This window comes from Mauremys reevesii, linkage group 18 (assembly GCF_016161935.1).
Source record: "Mauremys reevesii isolate NIE-2019 linkage group 18, ASM1616193v1, whole genome shotgun sequence".
Taxonomy (NCBI): domain Eukaryota; kingdom Metazoa; phylum Chordata; order Testudines; family Geoemydidae; genus Mauremys; species Mauremys reevesii.
The window spans coordinates 13,366,057-13,385,258 of record NC_052640.1 but is presented as its reverse complement, the minus strand read 5'-3'; the positions used below and the strand labels follow the sequence as shown (position 1 = coordinate 13,385,258).

Here is a 19,202-nt window from a genome sequence, read left to right as displayed (position 1 = left end):
CTTTGCTAGTAGGAATGGGTATCAGCACCCTGACAGCCCAACCTGTGGTGACACTAAGGCCTTGTCTACACCAAACAGTTGTAGCAATATAACCTATGTGTATTACACACCATAGCGCCTAAGACAGAGATGGGGAAACCATGGCCCACAGGCCACATCCAGCCCGCAGGACCATAAGCCCGGTCCTTGAGCCCCCAGCCCTTCCCCTGATGTCCCTCCCCCCGCACAGCCTCACCTCGCTGCACCTGCGCTCTGGCCCACCGCTCCTGCTGGGCAGCACGGCTGACTCGGGCCGGGCTGTGAGCTCCGTCCGGGCTGTGTGGCATGGTAAAGGGGCCGGGAGCCAGGGGTCGGGTTGGATAAGGAGCAGGGAGTCCCAGGGGGCAGTTGGATGGGGTGGAGGTTCAGGGAGGGAGCCCCAGGAAGGTCAGGGGATGGGGAGCAGTGGGGGTTGGATAGGCATGGGAGTCCTGTCAGGGGGCAGGGGTGTGGATAGGGGTTGAGGCGTGGGAGTCCTGTCAGGGGGCAGGGGTGTGGATAGGGGTTGAGGCATGGGAGTCCTGTCAGGGGGCAGGGGTGTGGATAGGGGTTGAGGCAGTCAGGAGACAGGGTGGGGTTGGATGCAGATGCGGTCCTGGGGGGCGGTGGTCCCAGGACAAGGAGCCGGGGGGTTGAATGGGTCGGGAGTTCTGAGGGGGGAGGTCAGGGGCAGGAAGTGGAAGGGGGTCGATAGAGGGCGGGGGCCAGGCTGTTTGGGGGGCACAGCCTTCCCTACCCCACCCTCCATAGTTTTGCAACCACGAAGTGGCCCTCAGGCCAAAAAGTTTGCCCACCCCTGGCCTAAGAGCACTAGTCATGGACCAGGCCCCACTGTGCAAACATACAACCCCCCTCTACTACAGACACAGTTTTATGGCTAGAACTGTACTTAGAGTGGTACAGCTCATTCCTGCACAAGAAAGGGAATGCGTCATATTGGTTTGAGGCACCTTTAAATCCACACTTGGGATATCAACATAACCCCGCCCCGCCCCCATGTGTCAACCATGCCTAAATGTTATGCACATAGAACACCTGCAGGTTTCTAATCTTACACAGAATGAATGAGAAGCGAACCATTTGGGGATGAGGATACAATCTGTTTTCCTTGCACCCTCCAGGGTTTGAAGTGACAGAAGTTGTATTACAAATAATGGCTACACTTTCATGTATTCTCACCCAATGCTTGTGCATCTGGCAACTCCTTCTTCTAGTCATGATTTGAAACTAGGGACCCTCTCTAATCCATCACAAGATCTAACAGGAGAAGCCCAGAATTAGCTCTGCAGTGAAATTCAAACGACTGCACCACGCTTCATATCTTCATGTGCACACCAGTCCGGGCAAAGTCCGGGTGAAGGCAGCTGGGGGTGAGAGACAAGGGGTCAGACTCCGCAGCAAGGTCTCATTTTAATAGTGGTCGGTAACACTGAGGCAGGGTAGCAAAGGTTACACATTTCAGGCAAACATATCGAGGAGACCTCAGGTTAAAAATCCGACACAAGTTTATTCAAGAACATCTTAGGTCCTTACATGGCTCCCCTGACTGTTGTGTCTGGGCACCTCACAATTTTTAATGTACTGATCCTCACAACACCCCTGTGAGGTAGGGCAGTGCTATCACCCCCCTTTACAGATAAGGAAGAAAGCCACAGTGGGGGCTTGAACTCAGAACTCCCAAGTCACTGGCTATTGTCACAAGCACTGCATCACCCTTCCACTGATATCAGAAGACAGGGAGCAGAGGGCAAGGAGACCGGCTGAGACCACACTCTTGCCTTTGCATGTGAGAAGCCAATAATGAAGGTGGGAGCTCCCTAAGCAAGTCAGGTGCCCAGCTCCTACTGAAATTCAACTGGAGTTCAGCACCTAATTCCCTAAAGATCCCCTGAATATCCCAGCCAAATCCTTTAGAAGTTTAACAGCAGAGGTACTGGAGAGCAAACAACCCCAGGAGATGGGTTCGACACTGCACTCTGGGAACTAGGATCACATCTCCCATAGCCACTGACAGAATTATCTATTCAATTCCTTGTATGTGGCCCTTGGTAATTTGCTACTTGTTCCACACTTAGCTTGGAGAACACGTAAAGCTGGTCAGTTAGAGGACACTATCATAGGATGTATTCTGTCCCAACTTATGCAGGACCCTGCGGAGATTTCTACCTCTGTCCTTCCACCCCTTGTCAAAATTAGGTCTCTCCCACCTTCTACCTGCTTCTTGCAGGAGATGGAGAAACATTTTCTGTTCAAATTGTTGCAAGACAGAGCTAAAAATTAACTGAACAAGAGCAACTTGTTAATTACCATTGGAACCCACTGATTTCAAAGACAGTACTCACATGCTTAACTTAAGCATGCGCATAGCTGGATCTCCAGCTGCGCACTCAACATCTTTCAAGAGTCAAGCACAAGTCAACAGCAAAGGAAATTTCTGTATCACTTCTGGAAATCCAAGTCTGGGACTTTACCAAACTATTCACCTAGCTTCATCAAACAGTGGAAAGACTCTATTTAACTTCTGACTGGCTTCCACTGGCTACATTCCTCTTCCTCCAAGTTGTAAGTGGAACTATGTTTAACCAACTCTCAGCACTCGGGAGATAATACCCAGGATCAGCATGGCCTCCCACTGCAGTTTGACCGGAAATTTAGCCACAGTAATCCCCAAGAGTATGCACATGTTCAAAGCAGGAGAGATTTAGCCTGTGGTAATGTTCTGCTAAGGTAACTTTGTACCAAGTGACTGAAGTGTATGCAAGAATTTGGTCCCATCGCCACCATAGTAGATGGAGTTAGTTGGTGTCGTGTGTGAACAGCTGCTTTGGGAAATCGAGTCCGTTCTTCCAGCCTCTGCATGCAGGAGCCAAAACCCAGTACCTGTAGAAGTTTATAATACTTCTCCGATTAAACTAGTTTCTTACCAGCTGAAGTTTGTCAAATATATGTAGACGATAATGGCTGTAGCGTCATTCACCTGACACCACTTTACAAGCCATATATTGAGATCGCCTGCAGCAGGACCAAGTCCTCCATTACAAGAGTGGGGCCATCTCTGGAGTGAAACCCGGGGAGGACCCAGGCCTAATGCACTCAGAAGGCCCCCACTCCCCTCACCTCCACGCACCCAGATGCCAATGTGAGGAGTGCACTGCCAGAGTAGATCAGGTCCATCCAGCCCCATATCCAATCAACAACAATAACCCACACCAGACACTTCATAGGAAGGTGCAAGAACCCAGCAGTGAACAATTATGGGGAGATGCTTTCTGACCCCAGGCAGGAGGTGAAGATAAAATGCAAAAGGGAGGCTAGTGAGAAACAAGGAATCTGTTAGGAAGGAGGAGGAGGACCAGACCATTTGTGGAGGCAGATGAAGATCACAGGAACATCTCAACTAGTCCAATCATCAGCTTGGATTTCACAGCCAAACCTCAATGGAAATACTCATGAATCAGCTGGGTGTGTCTTCCACAGTCAGAGTCAGTCATACAGAAACGTGTATTACAGAAAGGCAGCATCACTCCAGCGCAAAATGCTCTGCAAAGAGATCGTCCTTCTTGCCAAACAATCCTCTCACTTGTTCAAACTCCAGGGGCACGCTGGTGGCTTTTTTCTTTAGCTCTCTATCGAAAAGCTATTTAAACAAAGGCAAATGCAATTTGGGTTTCATTAGAACTCTGTAGCAAAAGGGGATTTTTTTGGCAATACAAATTCCAGTCACGCAAGGCCAGACATTTATCCCCACACCCAGAGCAGGAAAGGGGAAAGCCAGGGATTCTCGAGGCCTTTTTAGTTATGTGACAACAGGGGAAAAAAGAAACCGTTTTTAAAGGAGACAGCACAGAAACAGACGGCGGTTTAAGGGAGCTGCACCCTTTATCCCATCACACAAGGAACAAGGTGAAGGCAGCACTAAGCAATGCATGGAAGGCAAAATTCACCCCCAGCGCAAAGGCCCAGGCACTCAAGCCCTAGCAAGGGGCCGGGGCTCAGAGCTCTGCTGCCTCACTGCGGCTGCAGCAGCGCTCTCCAATAGGAGACGGTGGCAGGGGGAAATATTTTGACAGCTGGGATTTCTCCGAGACAGACTAGAGCTGGCAAAATGAGTATTAAACTAGCAACAAGTTGGCTGGTGTAATCAGGCCCTGCTGCTGTCACAGCCTCCCACTCCTACGTCCCTCCCACCAGGCAGGCAGAGCAGAGCTTAGTGCCTCGCCGAGCCTGGCTACCAGCTCCACCTGGACAGCAGGTGCTGCAGCTGAGCAGCCCCCGGCTAGCCCCTGCAGGACGTGATCTCACCCGAGCCCCCATCCATTACTAGTGTTAAACACACACCCAGCGAACAACCCTACCTCGTAGGCAGATAGCTCCAGGAGCTCCGATACGTCGTCCTCTAGTTCAGACAGCGACTGGTTCACAACGGCAGCGGCTTGGGCCACATCAGGGTGATAGTGGCTCTGAAGGGTCTGAAGCACCAAGGAGAACTAGGTACGTTCTATAATCGGGGGAGGGCAAGACGAGTCCATCGGGCTTCCCCACCCCCACTGCTGGCATCTGAACCTCTGCTGATCAGTTACAGCACCAGTTTAGTCTGACTAAGGCCCACATCCTCAAAGGTATTTAGGTGCCTAATGCCCAGGGGAGTTAGGCACCCAAGTACCATAGCAGATAGGGGCCTTACTGCCTGAGCAACAGTGATAGGTTTGCTGCTCTTCCCACCTTCAGCATCGATGCGGCGCACCTAGAAATCCAGCCTCCTGCCACCTGCCACGCGGTCAGCAGCCCCTTAATCCAGGGAGACCCTGCGTAGGGACACTGGTTAGCATAGGCAGGGACTGACTGGAGAGAACTACAGGGCACTGCCTGTGTCCATCACAACCAAGGTCAGGCTCCCGCAAACACAGTTTCCTGCAGGCTTCCTCCCTTATGCAAAAGCCCCACGGAATTGAAACCGGACATGATAACCTCGCTGTAGAGTTTTAGAGCCACCACACAGAATTTAATACATTCCGCCTGGCTAGAGAATCCCACAGGAGGATTCAAAGAAAGGGGGAAAGGGGATAATCTGCTACAGATTTTCAGTTCCACAGAACCCAACTGGATTGGTCCCAATTAAACTCCACATGGGTTTTTAGTGGGATCATTTTTACCCTGGCCCTAATGTCTTGCTTATTCAGTGCAGGATATTTGCTGCTCTCAGTACCATCCTCTGCAGCTAACTGCGTGCTTCCGGTTGGGTGGCCAGACGGACTGGCACTTAGGGGTCATTTCCGCCACAGAACTACAGCCCAGCTCGCGTGCATGTGAAATCATCTGCATTACAATTGGAACCGAGGGGCAAGAGGCAAGTAGGACACTGGCCAGGAAGTCAGCTCATTTCCAACCATGTTTCTTTAAGTGACACCTCCTATTGTAAAGGAATGCAGCGAAAAGGAGGGTGTGGGGGGGAGGTTTGAGGGCGAGAAGTAAGCAAAGAAGGGGGGCAAGAGGGGGGCTCTATGTCCTGCACCAGTCAGGTTACTGGAGGACTTACCTGTAGCTCCCACAGCGAGCTCTCCAAAGCCCTGCTTTCGGATGGCTCTTCCTCGTCCATAATGTAGGGATCTTCTGACAGATCTGAGAGAGAAAGAGAGACATTAATAGGAACATCTATAATGCACAACTAATAGCTTCCCTGTATGGGGATACACGCACCATCAGGGACACATGGCAGAAACAGAGCGCAACAGGCACAGCTAGACTGGGATAAGAAACCATATCTGACACGCCTGCGGTTGAAGAATAAGCCTGCACTGATGTGACCTGGCAGACCTCAGGGCTGCCTGCACTCCAAACCGTGGCTAACTCTGCTGAATTGTAACAAGTGCAGGAGGTGACTGTGAGAACTGGAGGCAAGATGCCAGAATGGTTTGAAGCTAAGACAGGAGTCTCACACAGCCCCAGCTTGTCACTCATGTTCAAAACCATCATCAACCAGGTCACGGAAAAGGCAATAAAGACACTGGAGGCTGTTAAGCCAACCTGGTGGAAGAAATGCTGGGAACTAAGGAAACACTGAGCATATTTATTCATATCCAAAATAAATTGTCATTCTTTATATTGAGCACAATAAAGTCTGCCCCAGGCCATCCAAGAAATAGATTAAAACAACTCAAAACACCTACAGACTCAAACATTTTCGAGTGACTAGTGATTTTGTGTGGCCAATTTGAAACCTGATGTCCAGAAACTGCCAAGCAGCCACCCTCTGAAAATCAGGCCCTTTGAAGCATCTCAACGTGGGCATCAAAAAGCACCAGTTGGGCACCCACATATCCATCCTCTGAAAGCATTTAGTTAGCTGGACACCTAGAGAATGGCAGGTTTAGCAGCTAGATCTCAGCACAAGGGATCTACTTGCCACGCCCTGCTCCAGAAGCCTTTGGTTTCTAGATTTATTGGTTCTTTTTAAATACACATTTTAGCACCACGGTGCCATTGGGTGCGTGGATGTATCAGTCCCTGAGCCTACTCAAGCTGGGAGCTGTCATAGCAGGGCCACACGCCTGCCTCTAGTCATTAGCCCTGCAGACGTTCTCAAACAGGGCTGCCTGCCTCTAAGGCAGAGGAACAGATAGGGAGTCCTAGCATCAGAGAAGGACCTAGCAGGAACTCTGTGCCCCTACTGGGTGGGAATGCCTGAGAGGAAGACACCAGCAAGGAGCAACAGCTGGGTGGAGAGGACTGGGGAGCTTTGACAGATGGGCCATGAGGACTGTGAAATCCTGGAGACAAACAAGGGACACAGAGACTACTCTGAATCTGTGTTAATAAAACCCAGGAAGGGATCCGGAGATGGGATTTCACCTTCCCCAGCTGGTGGACCGGCCCCTTTGTGAACGCGTGGTAGAGCGCTGCAAGCCCCCTCTCCGTTCCCCTATTACCTTCAGGTCCGCTGGGTTTGTGCACAAGAACCTTGCAAGCTGGGTGCCTCCGGAAAAGATTGCAGATGAAGGGAATGACCATGAGCAAAGCCTGGGGCGGAGCGGTGAGGGCCAACCTAGAGAGGCGCTTTATGAACGCTGCCACCAGGTATGCTGGCAAGTGCCTATTGGAAACAAGAGAGACCAAGAAGATACGCAAGTGTCAAAGCCTTAGCTAGCGTCTAGCAGACAACTCTGCAGCACGTGGCTCCTAAAAATCTGATCCAGACACAACACAGGCAGTCACTGACAGCACATCTTCATGCTGATGTGACCTTCTTGGACTGTCCAATGTAAAGATGCTACAAGCAAAAAATTTAACCTTTCCTTTTAGCTTCTTTTAATTGGAGCCTGGCACCCAAGTCCCCGTGAAAGTCAATGAGTCGTGCACCACGTTGCCATCCACCGCCGTTTGTGCTCCATGCCTAGAATCTCAAATTTCCCTGATGTCCCATAAAACTCTTGTGTGTCATCTCCCCCGCTCCCCAATCTTTTGATCTGCATCTGTGGCATCTCTTTATGGACATTTCCAGCAGAGACTGACTCGTAGCTTTGTATGTGATAATTGGTACAGGCATTTGTTACTTTGTGAGTGCTTGACTTTGTAACCTCAATAATGTTCTTTAAATGAAGTTGTGTGTGTGTGCCTGCGTGTAATTGGTACGCAGGCCATGGTGATACATTTATGAAATATCTTTAGGACTAAGGTGAGTGTTCCAATTGTCAGTGAAGACCAAACCCGTCTGCAATGCCTGATAAGCGTATATGACAGTTTTCCTTATTTTTACTAACCAATTCCATTTTACCTCACCCATCAGCCAATCTAGGCACTTCCTCTAGGACAGGAGAGCTAGGATTAAGGATGATGAGTTACAGCTACTCAGTCTTGTGGCCTAATACACAGAGAAATTCATACTGATTTTCTAGTGGTAAATCACAAACTATGTTATTCTTGGTGTATGTCATCAGTGCAGAAGAGTGATAGACATATAGCCTCAAATTAGCAGATTGTTTATCTAGCTTCTTCCTTCCATGCACTCAACTGACAGTGTTAAGACAGGCTGTTGAACCCTTTGTATGAAAGGCCGGCAACTTCTCAATGGCTTTACCGCCTGCAAAACCTTGCAAGTGCTCTGCACGTCACTCTTGAATTGCACGCTTGCTACTAAAGCCATCGAGAGAATGGTATTTGCTCACCATTTCCAGCTACTGGTTTAAAACAGCAGCCAGCTGAACTGAAGAGCAGCACAAGCACATAAGGGACTGCAGATAACATTCAGATACACAACTGCACTTTTACCCTTTTCATCTATTCAGGCACATGACAAATCTTCAAAAATTCTGCAACTGCAAAATGAGGGAACAAGACTAAGTCACATTCTCAAGCCCAGTTTCCTACATGAGGCTAACAAGAATCTGATCCTACAGACACAGCAAAATGCGTTTAGTCAGCGAGCACAGGGGACTGTTCAAGGGCAGTCTCTGGTTGGACAGAAACACAGGGCGGGAATAACTGGGCAAATATTATCAAAAAGGTACTTACGATGAAGACAAAAATAAATCCGCTAAATGGAAAAACCGGGCTCGGTACTTCACGTGGTATATGGAGGGGTCTAAGAGGCTGTACAGCTTTTTGTAAAAGTCGGGGTATTCCCTGTTAGAAAAAGCAAACAGATATGTGCAAATTCTTGATTTGTAAGTGACCTGGAGGCACGCTGTGGCATTCCTTATACCCTAAAGTCCCTTCTCTAGGGCACCCTCATCTGGCCTCGTTCAACTGAGCTGCCAGATGGAGGTTCCTCTCCCCAGCCACCAAAAAACTTTTTTTTTGAGTTTTGTGCTTTTGCAGACAGCTTTGGCGCCTGGAGTTCTCGCTGGCTTGAGCGACCTCCACTGAAGTCAACGGCAAAGCTCCCATTGATGACAGAGGCTCAGGATCACTGACAGAGGCAATGAAAGCTCCCACCCGCCACAAACATGACTTCACCTTTTCCTATAGGGGCAATTAAGTCTTCATGCCCATTCACCCCCTGCCCAAACTGCTGACAAGACAATGGTGGGTTTTGCAACGGGGACCAGGGAAGTGGACTGAGATGGCCAAAGTCACCAAGGCTCAGATGTGGAAAGAGAAAGAAGTCGTGGAACAAAGGACGCCTCAAAAAGCAAAGTGAACTCATTCGTGGAGCAGGTTGCGGGTGGGGAGAGGTTGGCAGAAGGGCTGGTGCCTATTCAGGGGTGATTTAGAACCATAGAGAAAGAGCAAATTCACCCCATCCTACAACACACACAAGCATCTCGCCTCCTTTTCTCCCTCTCTCAGGGATGAAGTCACAACTGGGAGCTTTTCAGCTCAAACCTGCTCAATGAGTACTGCTTCACTACCCGCTGGAAAATGTGTCCCAGATCTCTCTGAGGCGAGCTACAACCAGCTTCAAGGGTGTGACCCCCGCCTTATGAAAACACATTGCAATATTCTCTAGTAACAGCCCTAAATCCTGCAGCGTCCTTATGAAAAGTGCAGTGCTTTGCACAAGTGGGGCTAGATTTTCAAGGGCTCTGCACTCACATGTTCAGAGGGGTTCAGTTTCCATTTAGGCATTTATAGTAAGGCCCAGATTATCAAACAAGCCCAACCCCCAGTGGGATGAACCCTACTGCAGAACCCTGCAGTACTTTGCTTTCTAATGAGGGAATTTTAGAGCACAGGGAACTGGGGAATCCATGTCAGTCCCATTTATATATAAAGAAGGAACTGCAAAACTCTACTCAAACAAAACACTTGTCCCTTTAAACAAGATGATGTTCTTTTTACTTACAGGTTATGCTGATGAATCAGAACAAATAACCCATTCAAGGCTAGAAGACTGATTGCTCCACCTATAAAAGAGCAAAGTGGGATAGTAAGATCTAGCAAAGCTGACAGGTCATCACGGGTCTCTGTAGCAAACATTAACGGAAACGGACCCCCAAGGGACACAAAATTCAGAGCACTCGAAACTGCAGCAATTAACCCATGTGAAACCCCCCAATGTAATGACTGGCTGTAAAATTCAAGGGATGTGAATTCAACTAAAGGCTACCAGAGACTCACAAATCTCTTAAAGAGCTTTTTGCTACTGAGTGATTTTAGCTCTAGTTAAAAGGATACATGCACAAAGTGAGAGGAGCTGAAAGAGGCACAGTAACGCTGGCCTAATCCCCCCCACGAGGGCAATATCTGGAGACAAAGATATTGCCTTGGAATTAACAGTTCCGCAAGAAAGTGGTGCATCTTACATTTAAACACAGCCACGGTGGAAGCTTAGCTTGTTTCGCAACAGCACTGGTTGAACTCTATGGTTTAAGAGATCTTTCTGGTACACGCCTCATCTAAAGCTCTGAGCAGAATCTCCTTACGTACAAAGGACGGGAATAAAAAGTTATTTCTCAGAACCCCAAACAGGTACTGGCAACCAATTTGGTTTATTTCTCTTTACCTCACCCTCCACGATCCTGAAGTTTTATCTATTTTCCCTGCTTTCTTCAAGGCTGTTTCCCCCCTTCCAGCCAAAAGCAACACACCTCTACTGAATCAGCCAGACGGGTACTTCTTTAAATCGCCCCCCCCCAAAAGGCAGAGGGGATGCAGCTTTCTCAGCCCACCCATGCCATACTATAAAGACAGACACAGTAATACCATGGCCCTTTGTCATTCCCCAAGATTCACAGAAGTGTATTTCTTTACCCACCTATGTCATAGGCGACTGTCAGGAAGTCAATCATAAGGGTGGGTTCATTCAGGTGAGGCAGGATAGAGTCGTGCAAAATTACAAGAACCTTTTTGTAAAGGCCGGTGGGTAGCTGTGAAGGTGGAAACATCCCATTAAACACTTGTTGCAGAGAAGAGAAACAACACCTAATTAAAGGCTAGAAGGGTTGACCCAGGAAGAAAACTGGAAAGGGCTAGACAGATATAGCATAGTTCAGAGACAAAGGTCCCGATCCTGTGCCTGCAGAGACCCCCTGTGAAATCAATGAAGCTCTGTTCTCACAGAGTGACTGCCGGGTCAACACCCATAGTAGGAGAGGAGAGCTGGCTTCCGTTATTTTAAGGGCGTAGATATCAAACAGGGAGATGAACTCTATAGGGGCTGATATTAAGGAAATGTAAAACATTGTGGGTTTTTGAGTGGGTAGGTGGAGCTATGCGACAGAGATGGTTATCCAGTCACCCAGGGCACCTGTTCACACCAACACCAGCTGGGATTTGGGGGGCATGTGATAAATGAAGGTGGTGGCAGCTCCCTCTTATGGACACCAAGCCAGCCAGTTAGCTGCAAAATCCCTCTTGGCGGCTGTTCTCTGCTTGCTTTACCTGTAAAGGGTTAAAAAGCCCCCCAGGTAAAAGAAAAGGGAGTGGGCACCTGACCAAAAGAGCCAATGGGAAGGCTAGAACTTTTTAAAATCAGGAAAGAAGCTTTCCCTTTGTGTCCGTTGTGGTTCTCCGTGAAACAGGGGAACAGAGGGCAGCAAAAATGCGGTGTAAAGTTTAAACCGTGTATGAAAAATCATCTTCCATACCTGAAAGGATTCATTGGGACAGGGAATGTTTAGAGAGATGCAATCAGGTTTATTTCTTTATTTTGGCTTGTGAATCTCCTGTGCTAACCCCAGATGCTTTTGTTTGCTTGTAACCTTTAAGCTGAACCCCTAAGAAAGCTATTTTGGGTGCTTAATTTTTAGAATTGCTCTTTTAAAATCTAGCAAAAGCCTAAGTTCCAAATGTATCTTCTTCCTTTTTGTTTTTAATAAAATATATCTTGTTTAAGAACAGGGTTGGATTTTTGGTGTTCTAAGAGTTCGCGCATGTTGTTTGATTAGCTGGTAACAACCACTAATTTCCTTGTTTTCCTTCTCAGATCTTCCCGTGGGGAGGTGGGGGAGGTGTTAAAGGGCTTGAGGGTACCCCACAGGGAGACATTCCCAAGTGTTCCTTCCTTTTTTGCATTTGGGTGGTGGCAGCGTTTACCAAGCCAGTGTCAGAAAAAAGCTGTAACCTTGGGTGTTTAATACAAGCCTGGAGTGGCCAGTATTAATTTTTAAAATCCCTGTGGGTCCCCAACTTCTGCACTCGAAGTGCCAAAGTGGGGAATCAGCCTTAACACCAAGAGTGTTAAGTTGCGTGGATGATTTGAGAAAATTGCAGGACCGCAATAGTAGCAAGAGTTAGAGGAGGCTAGATTAAAGGCCAGCTCACACTCACCTTGTGTTTAAGAAAGCCAAGCCACATCCTTTCAAAAGCCCGCTTATGCTCCTGAAGACAAAAATGCAAACACTGAGCTAAACATACTGATGAACATACTGAGTTCAACTCTGCCAATTATCAAATGAAGTGTTACCTTTAGCTTTGATACCTTCCATTCTTCCTGGTTAGCTGTTTAAGGAAAAAAAGCAAGACAAATAGTTAACCTGAAATGACCAAAAAAACGACACCTTTCCACTGGCCCTTTTTAAATAGCTACACTATAATTATTACAGTGAGCCAAGCATGCCTGAGTTCAGTTTTATTTCAGGCTGAATCTACATGGAGCTGTGGCTATTTGAAAAGCTTTTCACTTCAGACAGCACTAATCAAATTGTTCTTATGCAGATTTAAACACAGAGGAGTTAAACAAGGCATGTTTTTCTCATGTCATTGCAGTTTGATCAAAAATATACAAAGAACAAACTTCTTTAAACTTCTGAGCTAATGAGAATCTAGGCTTGCCCAGACCATCTTGGTTGAAGTGTGATGGATGGGAAGGAGGAATAAATGCCAATTAAAGTGACCATAACCAACCATGGACACTTCGCACAATTAAGCAGGTTTGGATGTTTCAAAGCTTTATAAAGGCGCTCTCACACCATGGTTTGTCTTTCCTCAAGAGCATGACTCTCTATTAGCAGCTGGAGATGATGCCTCCATAAAAGGTGATCCAGGGCAGCAGAAGAGGGTAGAACCTCAAAAGCAGTTTTAAAAAAGGACTGTAGAATGTTTTCTTTTTTAAATACACTGTCATGAGCGTGTACGATACTTCTTTTTAAAGTTCTGCATTGCAGAAGTTGGATTTTGTTACATTTGGTGTCATTCTAATCACATTAGTGAGTTCTAACAAGCAAACACTCCTAAGCATGCTTTCCCCCTCTACTCATACGCCATCACATGAAGCTAATAGCAACACTACAAAAACCACTAACCTTGCTTTACCATGAAATTGACCACCTCGTTCTCTTGGCTTGGCATGCTAATCGATGAAATGAGGGAAAATACATTCTGTTGGTAAACTGGAAGCGGAACCTGGGGAGGGAGGGAAAGCACATGCATAAGTAAGAGTTGCACAAAGGATCAGTGACTTGAACATTAGTCCGTTTTACCTGCAATGACAGCATTTAATTAGAAAAACACATTAAAACAAAGCTCTGGATGTTAGAATCAGAGACAAATCAACATTAGAATCATTCTTACAAACTCTCCCAGTCTTAAATTTTCCTGGTTTGTCTAATATAAAACCTGAGTCTGAATTAACCCTTGTTTTACAAAACAAAAACTTGGCTGCTGATAGAAAAAACAAACCGACCGTGTTTGCCCACTAGAGAATGAAGCAAAAATCAAAACTTTCTATCTGAGCCCTCCAGATTGCTCAGGTTTGGCTAAATCAGAACGCAGTACCCAATCAAGGAGGTTTTGCAAAGGAATCCAGAAAAACATGCCTAGTTAAAATTGAGGACAGCGTTCTGTAAACCTGGCATACAAATAAAATAGGAAAGAGCTCATGGCACACAAAAGAGCACACATCTCTCTCTGGGACCATGAAGGGCATTCCAGGTATGGCTGGAGAATCCCAGACACTCACTTCGCCTACAAGCTGCAGCTTCCAAACTGAGGGGTACCCAAACCCACTTCAACTGTAATATTCAAAGCACCTCTTTTGTCTTCTGCATGACTTGCCCAATATTTTCAGCGACAGCCTTCATCACAAAGTACCGAATGTCATCATACTCCAGGTATTCTTGGAAACGTGAAATCAGGAGCGAAGAGTCCTCTTCACAAGGGATTAAGTTCTCCACAACTAACTAGCAAAGGGTTTTGAAAAAAAAAATAGCATGTCAATATCTATTATACACAAACACTAACAGAGATATTTTTGTTAGCCATGAGCTACCCCAGACCTCTGTTATCTCAGAAAACATCAGAAAGTCAGTGCCTAGTCTTCTATGGAGTCCGAGGATGAACATATGTTCCCAATGTCTAGGTTCTGTGCATGACAGAGAATAGTTGACATCAACTACTTTTAAGTTTTGCCACTCACTTTTAAAAGCTCACGAGGGAAACTGAAACTCCCCTTCCATTCTGCTTTGACCAAAGGGTATTTCCCTTCCAACTCAACAAACTTCATGAGGGTAGCGAGTGATAATTCCTTTAAAGGAGACAAAAGAAAGATTTTAAAATAAAACCCACAATAAATCTTAGAGATGCTCACTCTAGTCAGGATGAATATGATGACAGGACAACAACAGAAATCTCAGCTATATATGACAGCATTGGAGGTGCTATTTGAGGGAGGAAGGCAAGAGTCTTTATGACAGCGGTGGGCCACCTGCGGCCCATCAGGGTAATCTGATTGCGGGCCATGCGACATTTTGCTGATGTTGACCGTCTGTAGGCACGGGCCCCAACAGCTCGCAGTGGCCGCGGTTCACCATTCCCGGCGAATGGGCGCTGCAGGAAGCGGCAGGCAGCAGGTTCCTGGGGAGTCACCTATTGGAGCAAATATCTTCCTGCGTGTTCACCTCAAAAGCATCCCATCTAAGTATTGTCCCTACCTATTTTGCAAATTCTGGAAGGGACACCCAGCACAAGGCAACATATTATTAAACTAACAAAACTTACCTTGACCTGAAAAGCCTCATGGCCCATCAGCTCCACCAAGCAGTTGACACAACTGTTATAACGATGCCTCATCCATATTTTGTATTTGTCTTCTGCATTGTAGTTATCTGAAGGGCAAAATAGAAAGAGAGAGGCTTCTGAATGCCCAAGGGCATGACTGAAATGGAGCAAATCAGAGAAGTTAATGTGGTTTCTGACAGTCCTGCTCAGGGAGGGAAGCAGTCTAAGGGTTACAGCTGGTAACAGGCATTACGAGGCGTGTTCCGGCCTTTGTTCAGGAACTAACTCAATCAGTGATCTTAGAAAAGTTACAACCCCCATAGGCCTCAATTTATCCATTTGTAAAACATGAATCTCTGGCATCTTCTATCTGAGGCTCCCAAAGTGCATTAATGTTAAGCCTCGATCTACGCTGCAGGATAAGGAGGCCTTATCCCCATTTTAGTTGGCAAGCTGCAGTGCAGATAGGTGACGTGACTTGCCCAAGGTCACACAGGAAAGTCTGTGGCAGACCAGAGAACAGAATCCAGATCTCCTGGCTCCAAGTCAGGTGCTTTTGTTACAAGCTCATCCTTTCCATATGGTGACTAAGGGCTTGGCTACACTTGCAGATGTAGAGTGCTGGGAGTTAAACCAACCTTCGGAGACTGCAGCAGGGAAAATGCTGCCGTGCGTTTACACTGTCAGCTGCAAGCACACTGGTGTGGCCACAAAGAGCAGTGCATTGTGGTAGCTATCCCAGTGTGCATGCGGCTGCAACTGCTTTTCAAATGGGGGAGGAGGATGGAGCGTGTTGTGTGTATGGGGGGAGAGACAGTGTGTTTTGGGGGGCTGAGAGCATGTCAACACGCTGTCTTGTAAGTTCAGACAGTAGCAAACTTCCCTCCCCCCACACACACACACACACTCACAACAGCAGCATTCCACACTAATGGTTTGCTTTGTCTCAGACCAAATAAGCATGCCGGCTGTCAGAAACAGCGCTCTGAAAGGGGATATCCGCATGCCTGCAGCCGATTTCAAAACAATGAGAAGACTGGCCACTTGACTTACGGGATTATGGGACGTTCCAGAGGCCAATCACAGCGCAGTAATGCAACACCTCGTCCACACTGACATCTGGGCATTTCAGTCAAGGTGCAGTAAGCTTTATGCGTCTCCTGGAGGTGGATTACCAGGAGCGCTCCCGCTGCAGAGTCCAGGAGCTCTACGTGCCTTGCCAGTGTGGACACCTCAGGAGTTAGGGTGCCTAGGGCTGCTTTAATGCACTCTAACTCGCAAGTGTAGCCAAGCCCTATAGGACTCATTCTTTACTGATATCTGGTACTGATTTCACTATGGCGATTTAGAAACAGACCTTGTTAAATCAGTGCAGCCCCCCCCCCCCCCATAATGAATGCAGTTAGGCTAGGGCTGATATCAGTGTGGTAGGACCATGTCCACACTAGAGAGTTGCACTGGTTTAACGACTTTCATTTTTAAGGCTTGGTCTACACTTAACATAGCTATACCAATATAATTGTCAAGTCAGGGGTGTGAAAAAAAACACATTCCTAACCAGCACAGTTCTGCCAACCAACCCTTTGTTGACGCAGCTAGTGCTGCTGGAGAGGTGATGTTTCCTGCACCGCAAGCTGCATCTACACTACGGGGCTAAGCCAGCATAGGCTGTGTAGTGTAGACATTCCCTAGTTAAACTGGTACAAGACATTTATGTAAATCAGGCTTTACCAGCCCCTCTCGCCCTCAGGGCTGTTGGGAGATTTAACCTGTTCTGATGAAAGTGTGAATTGTCAAGGCCGCTACGGGATAATGCCAGGAACTGGGGTCACATAAGCACGTGGCCGGGGTTTACAAAGAGCTGCAGAGAGCAAGCAAACAGCCACTCGCTTACCTGCAAGAGGGGTCTCTTCTTCCGGCAGCTGGCCTACGAACAGCTCCCCCCGCTCCAGCAGCGCCCCGAACAGCCGGCTGCAGGTTCTGATGGCACAAAGGACGACGTCCTCCTCGTCCACCTGAGGGAGAGAAGCAAGGTCAGAGAGCTGGTCCGCAGGGAGACAGATGGGGGCTCAAAGGGGAGGCGAAGACAGCAGGAAACCTTCCTATCGGGGCTGACCAAGCTTGTCCACAGGAACCCCCTGGCATGGCTGTCTGCAAAGGCCCCCCCATGCCTCCAACATCACCCCCATTGCCACCACCCAAACCCCCCACTGCCACCCCCACCAGCCCCTGCCCCCATTGCCACTGACTCCTAGCCCTGCCCCCACAACTGCCCCTCACCTCCAGCCCACCCCAATCAGTCCCCCACTCTCCCTTACCACAGACCCCGCCACCACTGCAACCACCCTCAGATCCCCTCACTGTCCCTCCATTGCTACTGACGCCCAGTCCCCTGCCCCACCAATCTCCAGACCCAGACCCCTTTCCTTCCCTTCCCCCAGTCCCCTGCCCCAGCTCCTCCCCGCTACCGACCCCGGTCCCCTGCCCCAGCTCCCCACCAACCTCCAGACCCAGATCCCTTCCCTTCCCCAGTCCCCTGCCCCAGCTCCTCCTTCCCCAGCCCGCTACCGACCTCTGGTCCCCCGCCCCAGCTCCTCCCCGCTACTGCACCCCTGCCCCAGCCCCAGGCCCCGCTACCGAACCCCGTCCCCTGCCCCAGCTCCCCGAACCCTGCCCCCACCGCTACGAACCCCGGCGCCCCGGACCCCCGCTACCGCCCGCGGCCCCGCTCGCCTGCAGCAGCTCCAGGATCTCGAAGACGCGGTTGGCGCTGCCCCGGCTCCGCAGCACCGACTCCAGGCTGGAGGCCAGCGCGGCGGCCGCGCTCTGCCCGGGCTGCGCCATGGCTGGGCCACCCCACGTGTGCGGACGGAGCAGCCGGCCCGGCCCGGCCCGACCCCTGGCGGCAGCGAGAAGAGGCGCAGCCCGGCGGAGCCGAGTCCCCGCCCCGAGCTAAGGCGGGCCGCGGCCAGCGCAGCGCAGCACCGCCCCCCGTGCATCTCGCACACCCCGCGGCACATGGCAGCCGCCCCCACCCCCGTGCACCCCCGGAACCAGGGCCAGGGGGCAGCAGCTCCCATCACAGCTGCAGTGCTGCAAACACTCATGATTTTGTCATGAGTCTGAGGATAGTTTTTGTCTTGAAAGCCCCAGCTCCTGCAGTCAATCCTCACTGTGCCTGTAAACATCCCGAGTGGGATTATAAGTATTAAATGGAGCCCGATCTGCTGAGGACTCTGCTGATGAGTGTCACCAGCACAACACGTTTGTCCGACGATGATATCAATATGGATTTGTCTGGAAGTCTGGGATGACGAGCAGTGGCTGCGAACGCAGGACATTGTGGATGGCTTTGCACAAATGGTTTAGGCGCTGGTTCTCCAGGCGCTTTGGATCACCGCGGGCGTTTCATTGACATTTACACGGCTGGCCTGAACAGTGGCCTGTTCAGGAAGATGCAGGCAGGGACTTTTTCCCAGACAGGAAGATCACAGTAGGGGATGGAAATGCCACCACTGATCCGTTCAACTACAGGCTGCCCTCCATAATATTTGTGAAGGGAAGGTGAAAACATCAGTGAGGCATGGACCACCGAGGTTCAAGTCCCTGGAGGCTGAATATGCACAGCAGAGAGCAGGGCTAGAGAGAGAGGCCCAGCAGCTTCAAGGAAGGGATGATGCCTTGAGGAAGAAGAAGAGGAGGAAAAAAACAGCCAAATGTGTTGCTGCCTTGCATGTGAATTGCACTGCTGCACTGCTTATTCTATTATTCCATATAATAATATGATTTGCAGTGCTCTTTTCTTTTTTGGCTAAGGTGTCTTCTTCTATCATATAATATAAATACTGTTTTCAAAGCCAAGAATTGTTTTTTTTAAAAAAAAAAAAAAACTCCTTGACAGACAGACACACACACAACATACAACACAAGTCTGGATTGCTGTTTAATGAATCCTGCACTTCAGGGTGCATATACTGCATGGGTGTTGGAGGCAGCTGGTGGTGGTAAGAGCCTGATGCTGGGGAAAGGTGGCTGCCTATAAACCTGCGCAGGCACCACATCAACGGGCTATTCCACATCTAGACGCCTGCCATGCATGCATCATACCCCCCCTCTCCTCCAGAAACATTTCCACCCAAAAAAAAAAAGCCGCGGTACGGTACACTCCTCTGCCTGTCCTTCTGCTGCACTGCTGGGCTGCTACAGACGCCTCACCCCAAACACTGATGAGGTCCTGGGAGGCATGGTACCTGTAACCTGTAAACTGATAACTGATTGCACTCACACCT

The 19,202-nt window shown here is 48.8% G+C and overlaps 1 protein-coding gene across 1 annotated transcript; it reads right to left on the bottom strand.

Moving 5' to 3' along the window:
• Positions 1 to 1,251: 1,251 nt before the first annotated feature.
• On the bottom strand, positions 1,252 to 17,816 carry NOC4L (nucleolar complex associated 4 homolog). The gene is made up of 15 exons (XM_039505809.1): positions 17,647 to 17,816; positions 16,808 to 16,928; positions 14,914 to 15,020; positions 14,333 to 14,440; positions 13,947 to 14,096; positions 13,221 to 13,320; positions 12,383 to 12,417; positions 12,247 to 12,297; positions 10,733 to 10,844; positions 9,821 to 9,881; positions 8,548 to 8,658; positions 6,966 to 7,129; positions 5,576 to 5,658; positions 4,395 to 4,508; positions 1,252 to 3,676 (listed from the first exon to the last, which is right to left on the bottom strand). The coding sequence occupies exons 1-15, from the start codon at positions 17,755 to 17,757 to the stop codon at positions 3,560 to 3,562; spliced, it is 1,545 nt and encodes a 514-aa protein (XP_039361743.1). The 5' UTR covers positions 17,758 to 17,816; the 3' UTR covers positions 1,252 to 3,559.
• Positions 17,817 to 19,202: the final 1,386 nt, after the last annotated feature.